General features: G+C 38.3%; 1 protein-coding gene across 10 annotated transcripts in view; it reads left to right on the top strand.

The window, feature by feature from the left end:
- Positions 1-20,855, top strand: part of PDE1C (phosphodiesterase 1C) — a 558,870-nt gene that overhangs the window by 407,690 nt on the left and 130,325 nt on the right. For all 10 annotated transcript variants that reach the window (XM_054558853.1, XM_024249266.2, XM_054558851.2 and 7 more), the window contains 1 exon segment: positions 19,203-19,316. In XM_054558853.1, coding sequence (XP_054414828.1) covers positions 19,203-19,316 — 114 coding nt within the window.

The following is a 20,855-nucleotide window of genomic DNA, read 5'->3' on the forward strand; positions in this document are numbered from 1 at the left end:
TTTGTGGGTTTTAATTTTTAATTAAAGAGACATTTAGCCAATGGTATTGCTCTTTTCCAATACGAAAAAATACTATACTTTCGCTTTTCTTGGAGTGAGGTTTCTTGGCATAACTGACATTTTGAGCCAGAGAATTTTTTGCTGTGGGGCTGTCCTGTGTATTGTGGAATGTTTAGCAGCATCCCTGCATACCATTAGATGCCAGTAGCACCTTCCTGTTATTAACAACCGAAATGTCTTCAGGCATTGCTAATTTCCGGTGGGGGACAAAATTGCAACCCCCTTGAGAATCACTCCCTTACCATGAGACTGTAATGGGGAACATATTCAAGGATCAGTTTAAAGAAAGCCTTTGGGCAAAATGAACTGGGTAGTAGATTAATCTGCTGCTTACATAGGCCTGCTCACACTAAGGGTTTACATATTTTTTTCATTACTGTACCTGCCTTTGTCCTTCTCTGGCTCCCACACATGGAAGCCTCCTTTTTTCCACCCTGTCTCTTATTCTTCCCTTGATTTCAACACCCTTCTCATATATGGTGTAAAATCTGTATTGCTTTTTAAAAATATATAACACTTGTTAATAATCGGGCATTTGGGATCTCCTGGGGCTTACACTATCAGCTGCCGCTTTTCACTGCATTGTGACCTATAGGCAAGACTGAGTTGTAGAAACGGGACTGTCGGCCGGGCGCAGTGGCTCACGCCTGTAATCCCAGCACTTTGGGAGGCCAAGGAGGGTGGATGATGAGGTCAGGAAATCGAGACAATCCTGGCTAACATGGTGAAACCCCGTCTCTACTAAAAATACAAAAAAATTAGCCAGGCGTGGTGGTGGGCACCTGTAGTCCCAGCTACTCGGGAGGCTGAGGCAGGAGAATGGTGTGAACCAGGTAGGTGGAGCTTGCAGTGAGCCAAGAGTGCGCCACTGCACTCCAACCTGGGTGACAGAGCAAGACTCCGTCTCAAAAAAAAAATAAAATAAAAAAAGTGGGAGTGCCCATGCTCTTGGTAAGGATCAGTACTAAAAGCAACACTCCACTAAGGGCACTGACAGGATGCCAGGCTGCATGAATTATGGAGAGCTTCAGACAGAGGCAGGGAGGGGAACAGGTAACTTCTTTACTCTTCTATATTAGAAATATAAATAACTTCTTCAGTTAAAATCTAGTTGTAATGGAGGAAGCCACTCTAGTGAAAGATGGTAATCTTATCTCAAGCCCTTTATTTCTACCCTTTCCAAAATTTCCATTGAAAATCCAAGGATTACAGAAATGAGATGAAAAACATTTTTGCACATATATTTCCATTGCCTTCCAAACAGTCTTACCAGGTTTCTGTGATTACTGGGAGAGGTAGCCATGCTCACGTTCTGCTGGAGAAAAAGAGGAGGTTGCTATAAATGTTTAGATGCTTAGCAATAAGCATCAACAAATTTAGAAATATTTCTCTCCTTTAATCCTGATATTGGACTTCTGAATTTTGTCTTAATCAAATAAAAGCCAAAATAACAAAAGTGTACAAAAATGTAGTTACAAAACTTTCATTTTAATACAGTTTATGATAGCAAAAATCAGTAACAACCTAAATGTCCTGCAATAGTGGATTTTATAAATTATGTATATTTAGAGACAAACTATGCTGTTATTAAAATTATATCAGAGAAAAACTCTTAATAACAAGGGAAAGTGTTTATAATACATTAAGTGTTAAAGCATACTACCAAATAAATTTTGTAGAGAAGTTTAAACTCTTATCTATGGATACATGATACAATATAATAATTATATAAACATATTTTATGTTAATAGTTGTAATCCCTAGGTGGTACAATTTTATGTGATTTTATTTTCTAATAGGTATTTTATAAATTTCCTACAATAACCATAGATTCTTTTAAAATACAAATAAAGCAAAGGTTTTTAAAATTTAAGAAAATTTGTGGGAGACTATGAAAGGAATTTCTAATGATAGGTATTTGTGAAATACTTATTTGGATTATTCTCTTTTAAAAGAACATGAATTAAAACTTTATTTGTATCTCACATTTTTAAATATAGTAAACACACACACACACACACACACACACACACACACACACACACAAAGAAACCAAACCCTTCTGTCACTTAGGAAGTGTTAGGAAAAGTATTAAATAAAACCTGAGAAAAAATATATACCAGCATTGTAATTTAGAATGTTCCATGGTGAGTAAACAAATTATTGTTGGTTTTCTGACTATTAGAAAGGAAAGAAATATATATTTTTAAAAACCCATTAGCTTGTTTGTAGTCTTGAGAAGTTCTTCTAACCAAAGGCATGTGAATATAGAAGAATTAATGAGCGTTGGAGATTCTATGCTTTATTCAGGAAAAACAACCCAAATATGTAACAGGACCCTTGAGATTTGGCAGTCATAATGATACACCCATTTGTCCTTGACATGACATTAACTGGTCCTCAGAGAGTGTCCAGAGAGAGACAGAAAACAATATTAGAGAAAAGTAGTATTCAGAGACAAAAGGGAGAGATGTTTAAAAATATTCTCTCATCATTGTGAGGTAAAAGTGAAGTATGTCAGATTATCTGAGCCTGTTTAATTTATGAGATCACAGGTTCATAATGTAATAATGCCACAAAATTGGATATGAGAGAAAACCAAAGAAGTGATTGAAATGTTCATAAAATAGAAAAACTGGTTTCAAAGATAGCTGTATGCCATGGTTTCCTATTTTACGTCCATGAATGTATAATCTTACATGTTTTCTGCCCATTACCTTTGTATCTTAATTTGTAATAGGACACTTTCCTTGCGTGACCAAAAAACTGTCTCATTTTAAATTTACAATCGTCATTTTATGTCAAGTTCATTGAATCCATGACTTCCCTGACTGCACCTGCATCAGCAGGGAAGTAGAGCCCTGTGGCAGCACTCCAGAGCAGCACTCACCAAATCCCATGCAATAAAACCCTCTAATCCTGGGGAATTTACAAGAAAAATACAAGACCTTGTCAGATCTAGGAGGGAAATGATGTACACAATTGCTTCATCGTGGAGAGTCTAAGCACACATCAGTGTAAAAAGCTCTGAGCTGGTGAAGACCAAACAAACTTTGCTTAACTTAGTTTAACCTGAATTTCTCAAACATTTGCGCAACAGAAATCTTTTCTCCAGCAATGCATGTTAACATCCTGTGGGCTAGATGTCCTATGGTATACAGTTTAGAAAGCACTTGTCAGGGTAATTCAAACCATAACAAGGTCGTTTAATTATTAAGACAATTAACACCATGACAAGGTAGCTTAATTATTCCCATTACTTGGCTGAAAGTGTTGTCCCACCCCACAAGATCAGAATTACCATCAATTGTTATGCCATTTCACACTCTGGTCTAAAGTCAGACCTGGGTTTCTGTACTTTAAAAAATATTCCCAGGAAATTAGAATGCAATGTTGGCTTTGGGAATCATTGCACTGGATTTAGAACAATGCCAATGGTATCACCAATATCTTACTTCTTCAAGAGATCCTCTTTCTTTTTTTCCTATTCTTATCTCTTTATCAGTGCCTGCCGACTGGCTGCTATGGAGGTGAATATACCACAAGAAGGCTAAAGAAGGCTTACTGGGGAGTATATTCAACAAGGCTAGCTGTCAGTTTTAAGTAACAGTGGTGGGAATAAATCCTTACCAAGTAGATCAAAAGAGCTAGTAGGAGTGAACAGACGGAAGTCCGAGAGTAGGAATCTATTTCTGGTAATAAATTCACGTAGTTTGGTGATCTCATGTCTCATGTCTTCCCAACTACTGTGCATTTTCTGTACAGGTCCTGTTTCTACCCCTATATTCCTCCCTCTGGTCCTGGGGCAGACACCCTTCACCCTTCTAGCAGGGTCCTCCAAACTACAACAATTGTGCCCATCTCTGCTTCCACTATGCCCTGCCTGCCACTAAGGAGTTGCCGAGTTCTGGACATATAGCAGGGCCATATTTATTCAGATGTGCAGAGAAACTGAGGTTTCTTTACTTCCTATGTATGACCTGATCTTCATGAGCTCACCCTGCTGGGTGATGGGGCAGTTTGTGTGTGTGTTTGTGTGTGTGTGTGTATGTATGTATGTATGTAAGGGAGAGTGTATTAGTCTGTTCTCATGCTGCTAATAAGGATATAGCTGACACTGGGTAATTTATAAAGAAAAAGAGGTTTAATGGACTCACAGTTCCACATGGCTGGGGAGGCCTCACAATCATGGCAGAAGGCAAAAGAGGAGCAAAGACATGTCTTACATGGCAGCAGGCAAGAGAGCATGTGCAGGGGAACTGCTCTTTATAAAATCATCAGTGTTCATGAGACTTATTCACTGTCACGAGAACAGCACGGGAAAACCAATCCCCATGAGTCAATTACCTCTCGCCGGGTCCTTCCCATGACATGTGGGGATTATGGGAGCTACAATTCAAGGTGAGATTGGGTGGGGACACAGCCAAACCATATCAGAGAGACAGAGCGAGAGAGAGAGAGAGAAAAGAGTAATAATAATCCAATTCATGAAACCACCCAATCTAGCAATTTAAACATTCTTTTTAAGTAACTCACTTAAAAAAAAGTAAATGCTTAGACTTTGAGATTTCTTTATTCCACTCGCTGTTACTCTCCAAGACAGCAGGGTCTTGTCCTCTGGTTCCTCTTGACTCCATGGTGATGTCTCTTGTCTGCTTGGTCACCGGAAGTCTTAGTGACATCTCTAGCTAATGTCTGGGACTGCCTTTCTCCCCACCAGCTTGTCCCTGTTCAGCTCCTCCTGGAACTATGGATACAGCTGAGGTCTGGCTGTAGCACCTATTTGATCCCTGACCCTCTGTCCCTCATCCATGGCAGTGCCCCTAATAATCCCTCCAGTCAGCACTATCAGCTGCTTCCTGTCCCTCTGCAGGGCACAGGGGACCTCTGAAATCTTCCTCCTTCCTGCCTAGGAGCTGAGGAAGATGCAGGGAGTCTGAACTGTGGCCTCCCTCTATCTCAGATGCAGCTGTTTTTAATCTGATGTAACCAACTTGGGTTTGTGTAAGGGTGTCCTGGGAGTCACCTTGGAGGTCATCTCTTTACTGAGTTCAAGAAAAGGAAATGGGGTTAAATTCCCCAGCTCGCCATTCTCCCCTTGCCCTGTCTAACAATCTCTTGCCTCAGGACTTTGCTCTAGAACCCTGATGTACTTCATAGACACCACTTTCCTCAGATTCCTCTTTCCACTGCTCCCTGGGGGCTTATCGTGGTGGGAATGGCTGTTGGCAGGGGGGATGGGGGAAATATAAACACAACATACTCTTCTCTGTCACACATCAATGCATTCAAGTAGTAAAAATCTCTGCACTAGGCAGAGCTAGGGTTTTAGGTGACAGAAGTCAAAATGGTAGATCACCCAGGCCACAGGTTTTAGCTTTTCACCTCTGATTCCAATGGAATTTCTTTTCTGAGAAATATGTGAATGTAGGGGCTGAGAGAGAAAGAAGGCATCTGCACCTGGTCCACAGCAAGTAATAGCAAATAGCCCAGAGCCAAAAGTCACACACAGACATGGCTTGGTGCATATGGTTCATGGAGCCATATGTATGATTATGAATTTTAAAGACCAGCCTCACTTCCAGCAAATATGCTCATTTTGTTCTATTTACACTAGGGCTGGACCAAGTTCAGCCATTTTTCAGACTTCATGGGAAGACCCATAATTAGGTGTCACAGCTGCTTGAGCTTGCCTTTGGCTCTGCCAGGCTGTGGACAGGGCAGGTGCCCCTCTCCTGTGATCCCAGAGCACGGAGCATCACCTGGTATGGAGAAAAGAAGACTCCCTCTCAAGAAACACTCGATCGATAGCGTAGCTGTGAACACCACCTCTGGAGCTTTAAAAATTCTCATGTACACTTTGAGAGAGTCAGTAAATGTTGAACATTTTATGATTCCCTTGTTGTCTCTTTTTACTTTAAGAGAGAATCATTTAGAGGAATTGTTTCTTCCTCTTTCCAGTCCCCAAGCCAGAGTCTAAAGCTCAATAAAGCTCATTGGAAAAGAATTCTTCTTTTTACACACAATGATAGAATATATTATGACACCACGTAGGTTCAAATATCATTTAAAACAAATTTTACAGAGTACGTTCCCAGATTTAAGAGGTTTTAAAAATGCTAAATGAGGAAGTCCTGGTACAGTGGAGGCTCATGCTGTTCTTGAGGGACAAACTCCAAAGCACTAGATAATACTTTTAAAATGAGCAAATTACCACCATGAACAATAAGGGGTTGTTTGGGGCAAGTGGAGTGCTTTGTCTGGATTGATTGATCAGTGTTTGCGGCTATTACTGCTAATTCCTCTGTAAATCAACTCTCCTTGTAAATTGTGATAGAAATAGCTAACAGAGGAGGATTTTTTTTTTTTCCTAAATAGCTATGGGAGTTGGTCCTGTATTAGCATTTACCTTGTGTCGCTACCTGAGCGATATCAAGCTCATGTTTTTAACCACAGAGAAAGCCAGAGCTATTTTAATAGAACTAAAAGTGAAAGGAGTCCCATTCTTCATCTACAAAGAAAGGGAGGCGGTGCTGGCGAGTGAGATGGGACTGCATAAGTAAGTCTTCCCAATTCTTCTTCTCTTTTTCTATTAAATATAGCACAAAATGAAAAAGCTTTAGGCTTTTGACACATTCAGTTATTAGAGTATACTGGAGCTGACCACAAATGAAAATGAATTACTGGTTCAGATCCCTCCCCTTATCCCACCCCAAAGCTATTACAAAATGATGTATAGTTGGAAGGAAATTGAATGGTAATTATGTTGAATACAAACTTGAAATGTTAATAATATGCAAATTGTTTTCCCACTGATTGGAAATGACTATACAACAAAACACCATCTCCGTGACCTGTGTTTTCACACCCCAACTTGTCTACTCTCACTCCCTCACTCCCTTAGTCCATACCTAGCTCTAGATTTCATTCTTTTCATTTTTTTATGGAATCAACTCTTATTTATTTTTAAAATTTACTTTTATTATAAGCTGACAATAATTGTATATATTTATGGGGTACAATGTGATGTTTCAATACATGTATAGATTGTGGAGTGATTAAATCAGTCTAATTAACGTAACAATTACCTCACATACTTATCATTTTTTCTGGTGAGAACATTTAAAATCTACTCTTTTAGCAATTTTGAAATACATAATATATTATTCTTCACTATAGTCACTGTGCTGTGCAACAGATCACCAGAACTTATTCCTTCTGTGTAACTGGAACTTTGTACCCTTTGATTAACATCTCTCCTTTCCCTGTTCACTCCCTAGAGGACATTATGCTAAGTGAAATAAGCCGGACACAGAAAGACAAATACCACATGTTCTCATATTCAGGATCTAAAAAAAAAATCAAACTTTTAGAAGCAGAACATAGAATGGTGGTTACTAGAGGTTGGGTGTGGGTGTGTATATTAATTTCATTCTTTACAACCCCTTCATGGCCAGCCTGCCATAGTGAAGCCACCTTCAAATTGAAACAAACTTCTGAGAATGAACTGAAAAAGGAGAGGGAAGATGCAAATCGTGCTTCATACCTTAGAGTCCCAGGGGATCACTGCCAGTAGAGGTGTAATTAGTGAGCCTTTAGTAAAGTCACTGGGATTCTTTTTCTCTCACCTTTTTAGTGTGGTGACCATTTGCTAGCATCTGAGTTTCTTCAGTTGATCCTGAGAACCTCCATTTGTCTTTCCCAGGGTATCCTCAAGGCACGAGTCTGGTTCTCACCAAGCTCCAAACATCACTGGTTATAGCCCTCACTGGATCCTCTCCAAAGTCATCAGACACAGTTAGTAGCTCACTGGTGAACATTTATCCCTAACTCTCTTACTGCTGCTGAGACCAAGCTGAAGGATCTGGAGGGCACTAAGTAGACCATTATTTAAGAACAGAGAGACACTTATAAAACCAGCTGGGGAAAGGACAACTATGTCTAGCCTTTTGTCATCAATATTCCATTGAGCTGGATAACTGTGTCCCACTTTTTAAAACTAAATGTTTAATTTTGAGATAATTGTAGAGTCACATTATTGTAAGAAATAATACAGAGGAATTCCCATGTACCCTTTACCCATTTTCTTCCAATGGAAACATCTTGAAAAACTACAGGACAATTTCACAACCCAAGATACTGGTATTAGCATAATCTACCAATCTTATTCAGATCTCTCCAGTTTTATTGTACTCACGTGTGTATATATGTGTGTGTGTGTATGCATGCATTTGGTTCTGTGCAACATAATTGCAAGTGTAGGTTTGTACAACCACTACTACAGTCAAGATATAGAATAGCTCACCAGTAGGTTCCCTTTGTTCCCCTTCTTACACGTGTCTCCCTCTTCCTCTCCCTTCTCTCCAACCCCTGTAAACCACTAATCTTGTCCTCCATTTTAAGAATGTTACATAAATGGAATCACATAGTATATAACCTTTTGGGATTGGCTTTTTTCACTCAACGTAATTCCCATGAGAACTGTCTCATTTTTGTCAAAATGCTTGGGAGATTATCTGATAATTAGGATTATTATGTTTCTTAGTTTAATAGGATTTTAAAGTTAGAAAGTGTCTTTAATATACATACAACATTCTGTTTGACTCTTTCAAAGGAGTAGAAAGTAAAGGTTTAAAGGAAAAAACAAGTATTGGTGATAGGATTGCATTTTCTAGGTGTGGCAGAGATTGGCTGGATCTCCACCAAAACCACCACCTCTTCCTCTTGAGCCTACCACAGGACTATGCTTTCCAGCTTCTCTCTTGGAAAGACGTAGTTATGTGACTATGGCTTCTGGACAATTGGAAGCGACCAGGAGCAATCAGTTCCAGTTCCAGTCTGGTTCATAAAAACCTCCCACACATGTCCTTTTGCATCCCTTTTCCTTCTGTGACAATCTTGGAAACCCATGGTGAACTTAGAGGAGCCACAAGGTGGGACAAACAACCCCTATTTAGCTCTCCAAGATTTCTTGACATTTAGAGTTCTGAGTCACAGGAGGTGTGGGAGCAGCTACTGTGCGCCTGGAGGAAGTGGAGTGGAGGGAAACAATAGCAGACTCCCAACAGTTCCTTTCCCATCATTTCATCCCCAGCCTGGTGGGGCTGCCTCCTGTCCCAGACCAAGAAGATGCACTGTCTTCACACACACATTGAAAGCGGCAGCCTCAGGTCATCTTCGAGGTTTCTCACAGTTTTCTTTGAGGTTTTGTTTCTATAATTTTTCTTGAGTTAATCTTAAGAAAGGGAGCTGTACTAATTCAGCATCTTGTTAGCCATTATTTGAAGGTTTTTAATCTATGAATTAATTTTATTTATTTCTGTTATTATAAAAGGAAAAAGAAGCAGAAATGAGAAAAATGTAACCTTAGGTTTATCTTACCAAAACTTATATTTGTAGTATGGTAGAATTCCTGTGATTTTGCTGGCTGAGGGAGCTTTAGCTCCTCTGGATAATCATACCAACATGATGCAATTGAGGTCGAATGAGGAACTAAATTCAGAAAAGGAAAGCAAAGGAGTCATGGGGCTGGGTTGACTATGAAGACATGGAGAGATGTGTCTTGACGTGTCTAGGCATGGGTTGCAACCTTCCTAAATCTTCCTGCAAACTTGCTTCTCGTTTCTGCTCAGCTTCCTTTTCTCATTAGTGCCATTCAAAGATGTTTTTAGTTCTTCTCATTTCTTTGGTCTATTAAGACAGATGTTGAAGTGGCATGTTTATCAGCAGAGAAAAGTGACAGTGATTCTTTCCACATGAATAGCTGCAAATGAACACTGGCTTCTGGAACTTACCTCTTGGTAGTCTGGCAGGATCTTAACTCCTTCCCTCTCCCCAGTCCCCAGCATGGCCTGGGGTGGATTCTGAATGATGCTCTGGGTTGTCTTTTTCATTCTTTTTTATTTCTTCACCCAGAAGAACAAGTGGGTTTTCATAATAACATCCTTTCCCAATAAGGTCTGCTCACCTACAAACTTTGGAGAGAGACTGTTTACCTTCACAAAAGATTTTCTTAGCATAATTTGAAATCTTACTCTTAAAAAAAATCCACTATGTCCTTTTAACAAAATGTGTGAGTTGATTGGCAATAAAAACAGGGGATAAACTGGTTTTTAAGAAACACTTATTTATAAGGCCAAGAATGACTGTTAGGGAGATCCTTTCTAAAGTACTGCATTTGATAAGAAGTGCAAAGGAACAAAGTTAATATTATTACTCAAAATGGATTAAAACTTTAACCCTGAGTCGTAACACCTTCTAGAGTACCATAAGAATAGAAGGCTTCTTTTGGACCTGACAGTGCATTTTGGCTGGTGTTCCTGTGCAGTGAGCTGACACACCCACTTTGGACACACAGTTGCCCACACACTCTCACACCCACAAACATATATCCCCAAAGAAGATTCACTCTGTAGAGCAGAACTAGGAGGAGACTGAGCATGCAGGGCTCCTCTGTGACATAGCTTCGTGAAAACCAAAGGAATGGAAATATTCATCAGAAAATCCATGGCAACCAAGACAGAGTATGCAGTGATAGTGATACCCTTGACTGGGTATCCAAAGAATGGGTCCCTGCATATGGAATGGAACAATCACATGTAGAATAGGATAGTTCAAAAACAACTTACATTGCCTGTTTTCTTTTTTCTTGCAGCATGTTTACTTGTCCACTTATGTTGTGCTTGTATGAATATAAAAATACATATGCACGTCCTCACACATACCAGCTGGATGTTGAGAGGAAGAGAGTTGGAATAGTGAAGTGGTAGAGGGACATGAGACCAGAATTAAATGCTTTATAATAAGTCTTGATATGTAGGATAGTAACAACAGTTTCCTTGTTTTACCACATGAACTATATTTCATTCTTCACATTTCTAAGTAAATTTTAGAATCAGTTTCTATCAAATGACTTGTGGTGAATTTGTTTGTGATTTAATCTACAGATGAATTTAGGGAGAATTCATATTTCTAAATGTTGAGTGTTAAAATTCATAAGCATGGATTCTTCTTCCATTATTTAGGTCATTTAAACTTCTCTCAATAATATCTTACCATTTTCCATGTAGATGACTTTTATATATTTTGTAAGATTTATTCCTAGAAACTGTTTCATTTTGATGTTTCCGTGAATGGTACCATTTTCTAATTGTTTTTTGCTGTTTATCAAGTGGCATTGCTAAATTCATCTCTTAATTAGAATAACTTATTTGCTGCTTTTTAAAGATATAATTTTTTTCCAGTCCTATGTCTATTATTTCTTCTTTCTTTGTTGAACTGGTGAAGACTTCCCATACAATATTCAGTAGATCAATTATTCTGATACAGTTCTGTATCAATTATTCTGATACAGTTCTGTATCAATTATTCTGATACAGAATTATTAATAGTTTACCTTTTTCTTGTGTCAATTTTGATAAATTAAGATTTTGTGGAATTTTAAAATTTCATCTAAATTTTTAAATGTATCTTCAGAAAGGTGTTTATGATATCCTTTTACCTTTCTAAATGTCCACAGAATCTGTAGTAATAGTCTCTTTTTATCCTTGATATTGGTTATTTATATCATTTCTCTTTTTTCTTGATCAGTCTTGCTTGACCTATCCATTTTATTAAGCATTTCAAAAACCCAGGTTTTGGCTTTGCTAATTATTTCTGCTGTGAGTTTGTTGCTACTTAAGTTTTGGTTTTGTGCTTATTTTTTGCTATTGCCTACTGTCTTTGGATTAACTTGTTCTTCTAACTTCTTGAGGTACATAATGAGATAACTTATTTTTAGACTTCTCCTTTTCTTTTCTTTTTTTTTTTTTTTTTTGAGACTGAGTCTCGCTCTGTCACTCAGGCTGGAGTGCAGTGGCGCAATCTTGGCTCACTGCAACCTCTGCCTCCCAGGTTCACACCATTCTCCTACTTCAGCCTCCCGAGTAGCTGGAACTACAGGCACCCACCACCACACTCGGCTAACTTTTTTTGTATTTTTAGTAGAGACAGGGTTTCACCATGTTAGCCAGGATGGTCTCCTGACCTCGTGATCCACCTGCCTTGGCCTCCCAAAGTGCTGGGATTACAGGCTAGACTTCTCCTTTTCTAATATATTTATTTAAGGCTGCACATTTTCCTCTAAACACTGCTTTACCTGCATACTGCAAGGCTGTATGTTATTGTTCAGTTAGAATTATTTTGTGATTTAACCTTTGACCTATGAGTTATTTAGAAATATATTGCTAAATTTCCATACACTTGAAATATTTCTAGTCATTTTTTGTTTTGGATTCTAATAAATAACAAAATTGTGTTTCATTGTTGTCACAGAACATTATCTGAGTTCCATTACTTGAAATTTATTGAGAGTCTCTGTGACCCTGCACATGGTCAGTTTTGATTACTATTACATGTACACTTGAAAAGAATGGTGCATTCTGCAGCAGTTTAGGGCAGTGTCCGGTCCATGCCAGGTAGGTCAATTTTGTTCATGACGTTATTCAAAATCTTCTATAACATTACTAATTTTTTTTTAGTTAACAAGTTATATAGTGAGGCATATAAAAATATAGAAACATAGGTATGCACCTAGGTACTAATTATTTTCCTTAAGTGAAAAAGTAACTGGAGTCCAGTAATTTATTTCAATCCATTTGTGCATCCGCTTTAAGCAGGTGTAATTAGAAACTGTAGAAGTAAAATTCTCTTTTATTTATAGCATTAGCAAAAGGTAAAAGCTACATAAGTAGGCTATTCTTGCCAGTCATAATTTTCGTTGGCACTGTTCTTGTTTTTGGTTTGGTGGTCACTCAATGAGGAAACCGCACACCCCAAAACAAGTTTTTTCCCAGAAATTCTTAAAAGCAACCATCCATACTACCACTAAACTCATGCAGCACTCTATCAAATTTCCGTCATGTGAGAGAGAATATTCACACTGTGCTGTTCAGAGCATCAGACAAGCCTGATTACAATGAAAACATAGAATTTTCCAACTTACTCACTATGTGTGCTCCTCTACTCAGCTGCTAGACTGATCTTTCTAAAATGCCAATCTCATCATTCTGTTCCTCCATTTAAACATTCTCAAGGGGTTCCCCATTATCTCCAGGAGAAAATTACATTTCTTTAGCTTGAGATTCTAAGTCTACTGTGGTGTAGCTCCTACCTTCTTCTGTTTTATCTTTTGACATGCCCCTGAGTTCCATACAGACATGGGATTATCTGAATAGATCACTGCCTTCAGTCTGCTCTTTCCATGCAGAGTCTGCCGTTTCCCTATCCCATCCTGTGTGCCTGGCTGACCCCTATGTGGCCTTTGAGATGGCTCTGGTCAACTCCACTGGGGAGGGCTTTGTTATTAGAAGATTCCCCTCCTCTGTGCTTTCTTAGCCCCCATCACACCTCTGCCATTTCGCTTACAGTACTGCATTGTGGGTGCTGGTTAGCTTTCTGTCTTCCCTACCTGAGAGAAGGCACTGCATTTCCCCACTTTGTATTCCTAGAGCCTATCTCTCCCAGTGCCTTTACACAAAAGACACCCAATGTTGAATGTTTTTCAAGTGCGGCCATCTTAATCAGCTGTCATTAATTATAGAAACAAACAATGGCCAGAAAAATGCTTGGATGACATCATCGGATGGCATTAAAGCATAAGACTAAAAGTCATGTTGGGGCATCCCATTTGGAAGAGTTGTTTTAAGTTATTTCCTATGGCATTTAGGTAAGTGGCAGAGGACAGGAGTGATGTGGAGGAGGCAGGTGTATGAAAAGGACACAGAGATGAGTATGCCTTACGAATACATGGGGGTGATGAACTGAAATGAAGTTTTATTTAATTCAAATGAGTTTTTAGGGCTCATGATTCATTGGGACATGTAGAGAAAGTACTGTAAAAGATCCAGTTCTCTCTCATATCCTTTCAAACAAAACAAAGCCTTTCTGAGATAGCAGTACTTGTTGGTTACGCTGGCATTTTAGGAGCTGCCTACCCATCCTCAGAGGGAATAACCTTGGGCAGAATAGACAAACATGAGAAAGTATGTTTCCATAGCTTCTTTTTACAGTTCATTTTTGCTTGTGCAAAAGAATGAAATTCTAGTAGGGTCTAAAGCTCAACAAATGTATATGTTTTCAAGGCATAGGGTTGTAGGGCTTTCTGCGACCTCACTGGGGTGGGGAATAATGCCTAGTCCAGTATAAGGCAGTTTTCTAAATTATAAAGTTGAACCAATAAGTTGCTTTTTAATGAAGCTCACCCCATTGGTCCTAGGAATTATCTTTGTGGAAAAAAAAGAAATATCTCTCCTCCCTAACATCCTTTTAAATTCCAAAATACAGTGCTCTGGCCTTTCCTCACATAGTTCCCCTCTTCCAACACCTTTATGCATCCCACATATTGATTGGTGTGGGGTCAGGGGAAGTCAGCATCCAGGGCTTGCTCCGGATCTGAGGGCACAGGGAACTGAAGAGATGCAGTATCTCATCGTATGCCTTGCAGGTAAGAAGCATACAGAAAGCAAAGAATTTACACCGAGAAATGCAAGAGTCATGAAAAGATGCAATGGCTCATCCACAATGAAATTGCACACTGTCTTAACTGAAAGGCATCTTGCCAAAGTTGGAAGGCATAAGCACTTCCTAAAATGGTGTTGCACTTCTATACTGGAACTATTATCTGGCAGCCGCAGTGACAGAAATGGATGGAGTGCTGGAAACTATGAGCATTCTCTCAGAAGAGAAACCTTATTAATATTATTATTATTTGTATATTTTCCTACTTCTTTATCTTCCTTCCTTGTAAATTTATTTCCAGTGCTCATGAAATAAATTCCCTTTAGGTGTCCAGACCAAACATTCCTCTGGGTAGTATTAAAACACCAGATCTCCATCTTTCCCAAAATATAGGCTGCAGCATACCATGAGACCTGGCCCCTGAGGACATTTGCCTTTTAGATGGAATGAATTGACATTTGCCTTTTAGATGGAATGAAAAGCATCTAGACAACTTTACTAGGAAAACAAAGGAGAGCAGTTGAGCCCTCTGGCCTCAGCTAGTCTTTTCCAGTTGAACAAAAATACTTTATGACATGGGTATGAAAGATCCTGGCTAATTTTCAGACAACCCTTCTTAAGATAGGCTAAGATCTAGGGAATACCTTCACTACAATGACAAATAGAGAGGGGTCCTTATTTTCATGAACTTAAATTGGCCAATGATAAAAGAGCTAATTTGAAACTCTTTTGCCCAAAGAATAGCCATTTCACCAAGAGGTAGGTAGGATATGGCAGGGCAGGGCTGGATATTCCAAATGGAAAGGATAAAGAGCTAGAGAAAGGTGGGCTGAGGGGCCGTTGGAGCATAAGCACCTGAACGCTATGCTAAAGCTCAACAGAATTTGAAAGGGGCATCTGGAATCACTAGGCTTTGTGTGGCAGCTACATAAAGCAGAAAGTTGGCAGCTGCAGCTTGTGTCTGACATGGGTGACACCCAAACAGGAGGTGGGTATATACAATGCTGGTCACCACTTAACTCTTTTTAACAGTAAGTTCTTATAGTCTTTCTATTGTCATGTTTTATTTCTTTTTAAAGAAACTTTTTATTATATTGATTTGGGCTTTTGCCTTTGTTTCATAGATCTATGTTTTTTTTTTTAATTGTATTGAACACACATCAGATGCTCCCTAAAATTCACTTCTGTTTCCGTTAGTGATTTTTTTTTCAAAAGTGAGTCCTTTCACATTTTGAATGCTGTATTCTCTTCTGTCTTTATTGCTGTATCTCTTCATGAATGTTTTTTTCTGTTTCATCATCCTTGAGTAAAGAAAGGTGAATGTCAGCTGGGTGTTCTTCCATAAACAGAGTGACGGGTTGTTCTAGGTTCCCTCACTGTCTGCCAGGAGGTTGATTGAATCTTCTGCTCATCTCATAAGCTGGAAAGACAGGGTTACATGTAAATTTCTAGTGCCTCCCACGCACCCAAAAGGTGCATTATTTCTGTGTCATTTCCTCTCTGGATCTGTTGAAACCACTTGGCTAGGGTTTTGCTTTCTATTTACAGCTTCCTGTTGGGTCAGAACTTCACACTGAATGCATAAATGTGACTGCCTAATGTCTGCCTGGCACCACTGGTGACTACATCAGGGAGAAGCCTCTGAATGGCTGATTTTCTGCTAATTGTGGCACAAAGCCTGGGTCTCTCTGGTGGAGCTGATTTCAGTGCTACTCATCAGAACAGCTGAGTGAGATTCTGAGTGAAGCTTTCCCTGAAGGCCCCACTCCTGTTCTGGCTTGGGGTCCCAGCTCCCTGATCACAAGGTGATATGAGGCCCCTTCATGACTTGATTCTCTCAATACTATGCTTTCCCAGGAGTGAGAATTGTTAAAAAGTAGTGGCTATACATCCATAGTCCATTTAATGTCCTTAATAATTCCAATTATTTTTCAACTGATGAGAATTAGCTTTTAATTTTGTAAAAGTGGGAGAGGAAGTGTTTGTATGAGAAATAGGAGATTGTCCTAGTAAAAGGAGACGTGTCAGCTGATTTTCATGTTTAGTTGTCCTTGTATTATCAGCATTTTATCTGCCTCTTCTTTCCAGAATCTGTTTAAATTACTTGTCCATTTTGTAAAGTTTGAGTTAGTTAAATCTAGGTCATGAATCAACAATCCATTTAACTGGAGACTCACGAATCCACTCCCTTGGAAGACCACTGTGCTAGAGTATGCCTTAAAGTTTTTGTTTTTGTTTTGTTTTCTGGAAAGGATATGAATGATAAATTTTCAAGTTGTTGACACCTGAGAATATATTTATTGGCTTCTTATGTACTTGGTAACTCTGTAGATGTAGATGTAAATGTCTTGAAGTTTCCCATATTATTCTCAAAAATTGGTACTGTTATTAAATTGCTTTTTGATGTTTGACTTGATAGAAGTAGATGGCCAGGACAATTTTTTGTTACTTTGTAAGTATTATGTTTCATTTTCTCAAAGATTTTCAAGTTTGTTTCTTTATTCTTTGAAATCAAAAATTACAGTAGCATACATTTGATGTTTTCATTTACTTTTAAAAAATTGCATTTGATCCCTTTTCATCTGCTTATACAGGTTTTACTTTAGCCTAGGAAAACTTATTCAATTAAAGCTGCTTCTGTTGTTTATTTCCTATGAAAGTTCTCTTATAGGTAGATAGGATCTTCTGGCTTTTCCTTCTGTTACTCTTATAATTTTTCTCATGATTTTCTTGGTTTTTGTCATTTCCTCTTAGGTTCTAGAATTGAGATGGGTTCTACTAGAGATTCATGTCAGTTCCTGGTAGAACCTATAAGCCCCAAATGGAGAGAGGCATTTTTAAGAAGTTTAATTTTACTCTCATTTTTGAGAGTAAACTTTAAAAAGTCTAATTTTACTTTCATTTTTGAGACTAAACTTTAAAAAGTTTAATTTTACTCTCATTTTGTCATTTGAGAGTCCAAACAGCCTAGGGGGTGGCTGAGCACCTTGAGGTGAGAGTCAGAGCTGGAGGCAGACTTAGCCAGGAATGTGTTTTGCTAAAGAGCTTCCAATCCTTATTTGGAACAGCAGTCAGGGCTCCCTGCTGCTGTCTCCCCATTCTTTGGCAGGCTGGCTATCCCTTCTGTGTGAGTGACTGGCAAGCCCTTCCCTGCCAACTCCCTGTCCCGTGCTGCCTCTGAAATTCAGAACTCTTCCCAGTGCTGCTAATGGCATTTCCAAGGCTGACCTTCACCTCCAAGCCTGCAGGGGCCTCTGCTGATTTCCTTTTCATATTTTCCTTTGATATATTGCAGATTCATAATTCAAGTAGAGACTGCCTGAATCTAATGTTATTTGTATTTTATATCATTGAAATTCCTGGAAATTTTTTTATGGTTGACCCTCTTGCCTACTTTTTAAGGTTGATCCAAGATTTTTTCTCTTTCTTTATTGTGGGTCATTTTCATGCAAATCAGGAAGGGAGTAGTTTATACCTTGCCATGAAGGCAAACTATTTGAGGATATTTTGATGTCAGGAAGGTGAGAACAGATTGCATATACCAACAGGAAGTGGAGATTTGACAATCATTTTAAATATCTTGCTAGAATTTTTCTCATTTGGTTATCTGTGGTGATCAAAGTCATTGAATAATGACAATAGTTATAACAATTGCCTTTTCAAAGAACAACCATGAGTCACATACTCTATATCAATTTCATTTAATCTTCAGGTCAACTTTAGAAATTTCATACTTCGCTCTTCATTAAGATAACACTCAAAGATGTTACATAACTTACCTAGGGTTGCACAGCTAATAAGTTATGAAGTGAGCTTCAAACCCCATTTTGTCTTCAAGGTCTCTACTCTTTTCATTGCTGGTTATCAAACAGCCTGGAGAGTTGCCCAATCTCCAAATCTCTGTGGTATTTACAGTATTCTCAGTTACCGCATGTTGATCATCTGTAGTCATTTTATTGTTCTCATGAATACTAAGTCCTCTGTGCAGATAATGTTCATATAAATGACAGAAAAAACATGTTTTATTGCCTCTCTTGTATAGTCTGGAGTTCCTCGGTTTAAAATCAATCCTCATATTTTCTTTTTTTTTTTAACTAGGGTATTTATCTCCTCTCAGAGTGATTTTTTCTGTCCAGTAAAACAATTTACTTTCATCTATTCCTTCTGTAGCCCTCTTGTGGTTCTCAGTGGTTTAAATGTTTTCATCTGTCTTGGGACATGCCTGGGTCATGGGGCTGCCATTATCTGGGGCCACTGCTGGACCAAGTGCCTTCAACAGAGCAGAATCTCAAGAGGTATTTGGTGATTTTGCTGCTGGTCAGGCTTTACTACATCAACATAGAACAAAAAAGTTGAAAATTTGAGAAAAAGCAAAATCATTGATAATTTAGGATTCATAAAGCTAAAAGCTAGCTAGAAAGTATGGTCAGTGCCTGGTTGGAGAGAAATTCTTTCTTCTTACTTCACAATGGCAAAAATGTATACATTTATTTTATTACTTGCTCCTTTGGTCCTATAATTATTTTCCTTTCAGATGTATCAGAATAAGTGAGAATATTCGATGACTGTAAAATATATCACCATAGTTGTAGGATTATTCTTTGTTTCCTCTATTCTAATGAAATTATGTCTTTTTATTTTTCTAGATTGCGGTCTTTGGTCAAACAATTAGAGAGAGGGGAAGCTTCAGTGGTAGATCTTAAGAAGAATTTGGAATATGCAGCCACAGTGCTTGAATCTGTGTATATTGATGAAACAAGGTAAGCTAAAAATAACAAAAGACATTAGTATAGTGATGGTAAATTTTCTCTTAAATGGCTTTTCTGACATTGTCCCCCATGCCAGGAATGGGGTGACATTCAAATTACTCATCTTTGAGTTTTAGTTTCCACAAACAAAGAGGATAGATGTGGACAAGTCACTTACTCTCTGTACCTCCTCATCTATAAAAGGAGCTAATAGAACAAATCTCATATGGCCACCATGACAAGGAAGTGAGATCACGAAAGAGGAGAAAAACTGATTTTTAAAAATCCACTAAGATTTTAAAAATCAGATATAGAGCTCCATTGTAATTATTGTATGTTGTTAGTGTTAGTCTAAAAATTGTGTTTATGTTTTAATTCATAATGTCCATTAGTAAATGGAGGCTCCTGAAGTGATCAAGAAGCTTGTGTTCTCTTAAGCACCCAGCATTCCCTCTTCAGTCTTATGTATGTCGCTGATTTACTTAGCAGGTTTATTCCACTTGAATTATCTAAACGTATTAAAGCGGTTTCAGTTACTACATATGTTTGAAGGTTACAAAGTTGCATTTCTTTTGAAAAATGTTGAAATGTTGAATATGAAAGGTGTGTATTTTTTTTCCCTAATTTAGACAGGCTTCTCTGTCAGTGTTTGTGATGTCTTACTTTTATTTGCCAAATTCCAATCTGAAAGTATTTTACAGTAATCTAAGATTTGTATGGTTTACTATTACTATTATTTTGCTGACACACTTGGTTTCTAATTTAAGGAAATTCGATATCATAGCTTTTTTCCAAATGTTATGTTTCCTCCACTTACCCCCACCCCAATTGGTAAGTCTAAAGGAAAAAAAAAATCCAAACACCTTTACATTGGCAGCTACTTTTACTGCTAATTTTTAATTGGGTTTACTGTAAATTTGACATGCTATTTTAGGTTTTATTTTAACATTGCTCTTTGTGTTCGATTCTAGTGGTCTGACCTATGAACAAGTTTGAAAAATCAGCAAAACACAGCTGTTAGATGATTAAATCATTGTGCGCAAATAAAGAACTGCATTATTTTGAAAATTTTCCTTGAATTTAGACATTTAAATTTTGGTAGCAACCTATCAAACTAGAAAGAATATTGATTGTCATCACTTAGGATCACTACTTCAGAGGACTGGGTTGCTGTGATTTGGTAAATACTTTGCGAAGTCTCTAAGTATCCATTTATATTTTTAAACAAAATAATGTCACATGATCCATCTATTAAATAATACAAGGCTCCCTGTGAAGGCATTTTTAAATAGAAGGTTTAAATTTCACTCAAATGCCACAGAGTGCTTCTGGGTACAATGGACCAGTTCCTTTGTCCAGTCTGGTTGAGAGAACCATCCTGAAATATCAGTGGAAGCCAAGACCATCACGAAACACACATGGCGAGCTTACGTAAGCCTTACCAAAAAGGCACTGTATTTTTTGTGGCCAATTTAATTTGGTTTCTTTGCACCTAACATGCAGGTGAGGCAGAGAGGAGCAGTTGCTTTGAACAGAGAGCTCCAACTTCAG

The sequence above is a fragment of the Pongo abelii genome, chromosome 6 (assembly GCF_028885655.2).
Source record: "Pongo abelii isolate AG06213 chromosome 6, NHGRI_mPonAbe1-v2.0_pri, whole genome shotgun sequence".
NCBI lineage: Eukaryota > Metazoa > Chordata > Mammalia > Primates > Hominidae > Pongo > Pongo abelii.